The sequence below is a fragment of the Porites lutea genome (genome assembly GCF_958299795.1).
Source record: "Porites lutea chromosome 5 unlocalized genomic scaffold, jaPorLute2.1 SUPER_5_unloc_5, whole genome shotgun sequence".
Taxonomy (NCBI): Eukaryota; Metazoa; Cnidaria; class Anthozoa; order Scleractinia; family Poritidae; genus Porites; species Porites lutea.
In genome coordinates this window covers 1-6,351 of record NW_027332292.1, presented here as the reverse complement: position 1 = coordinate 6,351, position 6,351 = coordinate 1, and the positions used below count along the sequence as shown (strand labels likewise).

The 6,351-nt window shown below is 43.0% G+C and overlaps 2 protein-coding genes across 2 annotated transcripts; one reads left to right on the top strand and one right to left on the bottom strand.

Moving 5' to 3' along the window:
* Window positions 1-2,038: 2,038 nt before the first annotated feature.
* Window positions 2,039-3,351, bottom strand: LOC140925425 (uncharacterized). Its single transcript, XM_073375387.1, has 2 exons — window positions 3,071-3,351; window positions 2,039-2,503 (listed from the first exon to the last, which is right to left on the bottom strand). Exons 1-2 carry the CDS (start codon window positions 3,221-3,223, stop codon window positions 2,054-2,056), a joined length of 603 nt encoding a protein of 200 aa, XP_073231488.1. The 5' UTR covers window positions 3,224-3,351; the 3' UTR covers window positions 2,039-2,053.
* Window positions 3,352-4,746: 1,395 nt separating this feature from the next.
* LOC140925423 (E3 ubiquitin-protein ligase TRIM21-like) lies at window positions 4,747-5,297 on the top strand (the record flags this gene model as incomplete). The annotated part of the gene is made up of 2 exons (XM_073375386.1): window positions 4,747-4,817; window positions 4,902-5,297. Coding segments are annotated over exons 1-2 (467 nt in total), but the record flags the coding sequence as incomplete, so codon positions are not given.
* Window positions 5,298-6,351: the final 1,054 nt, after the last annotated feature.

The window sequence follows — 6,351 nt, the reverse complement described above, 5'->3', positions numbered from 1 at the left end:
GAAATTTCTTGCCCAATGCAAATGCCCAAGTTACAGTACAAAACTGATCTCGACATGTATCCAAAAGACTCCAAGACACTCCGCCTTATTAGAGGGGTTTTTTTTTGGATAGGGGAGACTTAATAGAGGATTCACGGTAACGACAACTGCAATTTTTTCCATGAGCTGATAATTTTCGCTGCAAGACCGAAAGTACACTGACAAGCTTGATCATGAGCATAGTCCGATACGACAATGGAAGATCAGTGTAGCTCGAGTGAAATCCAAGGGAAGAGGGAATCAAGAAAAGAGAAAATGAAGATATGAGATGACACGGTTAGAATACCAAGCGTTTCAGTGTATCTCCGACGGTTGCCTGTGATATGGATAGGTTAATGGATCTACGACTGATTTACAGGGAGGCCACGCTGAAACGATTATTAAGGAAAACAGAAGAAGGCAATCCTGTGCGTGCCTCCAGTGCGTTATTCTTTTCTACCTAGGGAGAATGTTGGTGGATACGACCTTCATTAGTTTCGTTGAGATAAAATATAAAGACCGCGAAGGTTGAGGGCGCTGTACGAGACTACTTTAATGAATACCCGGTCATAAAGGTGTGGGAGTTTGAAGAGCGCGAGTGGAGGAAAGTTTGCGCAAGAGCCATAATAGCTCTTGGTTTGCGGATGAGCCTGGTGTCTAGATTAATCCAGCTGGAGCACCCACGCTTAGTCGAGAGAGAACTGCGAAAGTCAACTGACAGGACGAGAAGTTGAGTGCTAATAGATGTTTGTTTGTCTCGAGTAATTATAGGAACAACTCTTGCTAATGTTCGCTGGCACACCTACATAGCACGCACATCCGAAATGCGGCATTGACACGCCATTAACTTCAGAGAAAGGGGCCAAGCATGGAGAAGTATGAAGAAAAAGAAAAGTGACCTATCAATGCAGAAAAAGTATTTGGAAAATATACTTGAAAGATAGTTAGACAGTTTTCACTAGTGTTTTCCGAATACTGTACCCGACTATGGTACTCCCTGGGTTCAACTGTGAACACGTTGACCCTTTTTGAAACACTCATGCCAGAGTCTGAGCATGGTTAATGAGTGTGGTAATACTGAATGGAGCAAGACTAAGCAGATGGTTATTACCACCATGCAGGGTCGAGAAATTTAAATTGTTGGGAACTCGCCTTGGTAAGGATCTTAAATGGACAGAACATGTAAATGAGGTCACATCATCATGCTATAAACTGATAGCTCCGACAAGAAAGGTCAAGAAAACTAAGGCGGCGGATCAGGGAAGGCAGGGGGATCTTGTTTGGTCGAGTGAAACCACAACCGTAATATGTGTTTTGTCAATAAACGTAAAACTATAAAAAAAATTGTCTCTTTTTGATACTTTTAAATCAAACACCAGAGAAAGACAGAAGCAATAAAAACTATTTTGAGCAAATTTTGCAACAACTGCTGTACATTTATTTCCTGGACGGCCCCAAGAGAATATTTTGCTTGATATCGCTTTTTTTCTAGTTCAGCTCTCGTGAATTTTGTATGCAAGATAGATATCAGAGCGTGGCTAACTTTAATGGGCGCAGCGCGCAAGCTGCTTAAATTTAGAGGTACCCTTAACCCTTCTTTGTCGCGTGTCTGCATACTTAATAAATGTACTAGCAGTTTTAACGTAAAGTTTTATCACAATTACTTTTTTGGTCATTTGGCCACAAATAAACGCAGTTGACGAACAAAAGTTCTCATAGAGTAAGATCAAACTCTTTTTTATTATTCTACGGTCAGCAAAAGGGTTAAATCAATACAACACTTACACTGATCGGACAAGATTGATTTGACCGGCTTTTTTTTCGGGATACTATAAGGTTTAACACATTCAGAAATGTTACAATATTACAATATCGAGCAGAAACCACAATTGCACTGGCGAAATTGCTTAAATTTTAAAAACTGATTACAAATGGGTAAAAAAAATAAGCTTACAAAAAGTCTATATATTTTAAAGCTGGAAGCCTATGATAAAAAAAAGGAAAGAAAAAAAATCGACTGAAAACTTCGTATGAACTAAAGAGGGTAATGATTGGAAACTAAAATGATGACATTCTGAAATATAGCATCCAGTCCTCGCCAATCCCTCCACATTTGCTCGTCTAGGAAATCTTGTATATCTCCATGGCGGATTCCTTTTTCCTTCTTAATGTGGTACTTTAGACGCGCCCATGCTGATTCGGCTTCTTGCGTGTGAATTCCTGTGACGGGATCCACGAAGTTATCCCGGTGGACGACTGTTCTGTGCACTGTTACGTTAGGAACATGTACATGCAAGTTTCTGTACGCTGCCCAGTCGTCACTATGTACTTCTGAGCCAGGCAGGAGTACTCTCTGAAGAATTTGGGTCAAAGTTGCTCTGTCTCGTCTTTCCACGACACAGAAGTAACCCCGACAGGGAGAATATTCCGTCGAGATGACTCCGAAGACCCAAACATCATCTCTTGCCCTTCGTCCTCTTTCGTACTACAAGATATAGTTAAAGTAGGCCGTTAGTGATAGCTTGCTATTTCCAAAGTGGGGAAAATTTGAACTAAAACTTTAGATGATATCAGGCTAGTGGAGGAAAAGGTAACATGCCTAAGAGACGAGCGAGAGAGAGTCGAGGCAACCATAGGGCATTACTTACGTTCTCTCGGAGTCTTTCACTAACGACTCCCACCCTTCACATTTTCGTTTCATTTTCTTAAGAACGCAAAGAAACAACGTACCAACGTAGCAGGATTGTTTCGTCGGAATGCTTTCTTGGGGGGCAGAGCCGCAGGGGAAAATTTTCACCGGCATTCCTATCCTACGTAGCATGCGTTTCCGCGCGGTTTAGAAGCAAGGAACGAGGAGGGTCAAATGCCGCACGAAAAATTTCTCCCCGTTCCTCGGTCTATCTCTGCTCGGAAACGCTTATCCCAGGACAGAAACAGCCCTTCTTTTCAGCGGGCTTCGGCTGGCTGAACTTGAATAAACCTATCCGAAAGACACTTTTCGGGATAATCTGGTGCAATTCAAAACAAAGATCAAATTCTGTTGTCTCATCACCTTCGATTTGTGCTTGAATTGACTTTCGTCACACTTCACCACGAAAACACGTCCGCCAAATGGTGTAATTGGTCTGATTTGAAGATCCCTTTTACAAAGATATCTTAGCATGGCAAACACGTTTCCAACTGTGTTTCGGGTCAATCCGACCATGTCAGCTGATTTGGAGCGTAACTCGTGAAGACTCCATAAGTATATCAACAGTACGAGTTTGCCAAGTGGAATCCTTGGAAATTCAGCAAAGAAACTTCCTTCGCGCAAAGATTTCTTGCGACGACAAACAGTGCATCTCCTTTAAAAGTAAAACCAACATTCTCAGCCTCGTTAAGATTTGAAGACAGGAATCGTTACGGTGAGGGGGCCGGGGGGGACTAAATGTGAAATTCTAAATATGTGTTTTTTTTTTTGCTTGCGGAATCCTAGACTTTGGAATGCAGGATATAGCCCAAAGAATCCTCAATCCTACCAACGATTGGAATCAGGAGTCCAAGTCCCACTTGCAATAGGGAATCCATACGGAAGAATCTGGAACCCACGCCGTAGCCTGCGAGCAAGCTCTCCTATTTGAGCAAGCCCCTCGCGGCTTTCCCGCTTGCTCGCGCGTTCTCGCGAGACTCGTTTCACTCGCCCAAATAGGAGAGCTTGCTCGCAGGCTACCCACGCCGTGGAATCAAAAATCCGGGACTTGGCCGGGTTCCTTTCGTTCGATTCTTTTTATATACAGAATTACCAAGTAATTGACCAAACAAATCACGAAAACAAATACCAGTGATAAAAATGACTTGTGCCCTGATGACTCTAATGTAAACCTTACCATAGATATCCATCAACGTGGTTTGCATCTCTCTCGGCCAACACCATTCCTCTATTACAAGGCAAACATCTTAGGGGATCAGCTAAGAGATTTTCACGCTGCAACCAGCTGATCAGGTCGCTAATCGGACCGTTAGAAAGCCTGGTAACATCAACGAGGTTCATTTTGAACTCTTCTTCTAAGCTTACGCATCCAGCACGAAGTATGTCACCTCAGACGTTCTTTTGGCTCCTATTAAACTCAACCCTCCTACAACCAAGTAGATCCTGTTTGGCTTGTCAACACTTTGACTTCAATAGCGCATAATGATTCTCCGTAATTTGAACGTGGGTTACAGCTGATACTTGTGAACAAGGGGACCTTTCCTTTATAATAAAACTATTTGCGGTCGTCAGTTTAACAAGTCAAGGTCATTCCATAAAAAGCAAAATTGGCCTAAACTCGGTGTAAGGAAACAATTATTAATACTGTGACCCTCAATCGAACACACGCCAAAAGTGCCATCCCCAACAAATAGAAAAACCGGCCTGGCCTGTGTCATGAAAAGCAGATTGTCGTGTGGCAGGAAACCCCAAGAACGTCTGCGTGGTAGGCTATTCCGTTAAACACTAGCATTGATGCCTTTAATATATTGAAACAAAGCTCGAAAAGCAAACAGAGGAAGAGATCCGTTGATGATAAAATTATTTAAAGAACAATATTCAAGTCGGAAACGCACGTGTTTCCGATACGACCCCAGGAGAAAGAGTCGCGAGAGGGGGTCTACTGTAACAAAGACTTGAAGTAAAAAGCGCTTTTAAGCATCTCAGTTTACAGCTATATTATAACGCGCACGTGGTATACCTGAGATAACCTGCCAAACATGTCGTCTCAACAGTTCTTCGAAAACGTGGATGTAAGCAGCGTCTCAAAAGAGTTTATTTGTGAAATTTGGTAAGAAAAGTAAAATTCTTTTGACTGGTTGTTTCAGGGACAAAGGTTACGTCTGACACTTGATATTGACTCTTTCAATTTCAGTACGTATCCGATGGTCAACCCACAAATCGCCAATCCATGTGGTCATCCAGTTTGCGGGCATTGTGCTGACCAGCTAGTAAAGAATGGCGTGAAAAACTGCCATATGTGCAGACAGCCCAGGCTAGGCTTTTGCCGCAACATCTTTGCCGAGCAGTTGCTGGGGAATGTAAAGGCGACCTGCAAGGGCTGCAGCCAAGAACTGGCACTGAATGAAGTCGAGACCCACGTCACTAAAGACTGCGGGGAGATCGAAGTACCATGCGAGCAGTGCCAAGCTTCAATAAAGCGAAAGGACAACACAGTCCACCATGGAAGTTGCCCAAAGAGCAAGATAACTTGCCGATGCTCGCTTAAGATCTTTCGTCAGGATCAAGAGCAACATAGAGAGGTGTGCAGGTTGGCCGAAGTCCAATGTAGGCTAGGTTGTGGATCGACCGTCCAAAGGTAAAAATTTATTTAAAACGTAACTTGAAATGATTGAAATGCTCAGTAGCTTGTGTACACAGGATCTCAGATAACGCGTAAGTGTAAGGAAGGCGATAATATAAGCGCGTGATTTTATTCTTGTGTCGGCGCATTCTCAATTTCGAGGTTCCACCCGGCGTTTGTTTCGTGGACCTGACTATCTCAGAGACTGGAACAGGCTAACTTCTGAATGTCTTGACTCATAAAGTGATTAGAGTTTTGTTTTAAAATTTTCTCAGTCCACAATATATCTCGTATAGCAGCGTATATGTGAATCTTGAGTGGATATGTTGTCGCGCATATACTGCGTCGCGCAAATCATTACTGTACTTTCGAATCCTTTTTATAGGGTTTCTTCAAACATGCTGGTATCTGAATTTTTGGGGAGAGATAGTGCACGCGCGCACGCGAGCGGCGAGAGGCGATCTCTCCCCTGTTTCGCACCTTCAGTCAAGCGCGTAATCATTTGCGTGTGTTGCGCAGTTCGCTTGATGGATTCCCGTATTTGCCGCCCCAGCGGGTAGGGTTTTTACGCCGTTGTGGCATGAAACCGGGTATACACTTAACCCATTTTGGTCTGGAATCGAGTATGGTTTTCGAGAGAAGTACGGGAGTGTATGAACGTATATATCGTTTCAATTCCAGAGGAGGAAGAAAATAAATATAAGTATGCGATATCGAAATGAGTTTGAAAAAAAAAAATTGCGCTATAATCCAATTAATGACAGCTTTATTTCTGCCTAGAGGCCAGGTCTGAAAAATTGGTGCGGAAAATGACATTTTTTGGTCTACAAAAGGGTCAGGATTTGGAGAACAAAGAGCACCCCCCACCAAGAATTTCAAGGAGTACCACCCCCCGTACTATGGGAAGAGAGGCTCCTTCCTCTTCCCGAGTTATCTATAAAGATCGAAGAGCCTGTGCGCGAAGGGTACTCCTCCCGGGAACGAACTGTTGAAGACAAATTATATCTTTCTTATCAAATTA

Bases quoted from the DNA above. Each gene is read 5' to 3' on its own strand.
- LOC140925425 (XM_073375387.1), bottom strand. From the start codon at position 3,223: ATGGTCGGATTGACCCGAAACACAGTTGGAAACGTGTTTGCCATGCTA. The intron at 2,504-3,070 runs GTGATGAGACAA...TATATCTTGTAG, and splicing joins AATTCAAGCACAAATCGAAG to TACGAAAGAGGACGAAGGGC.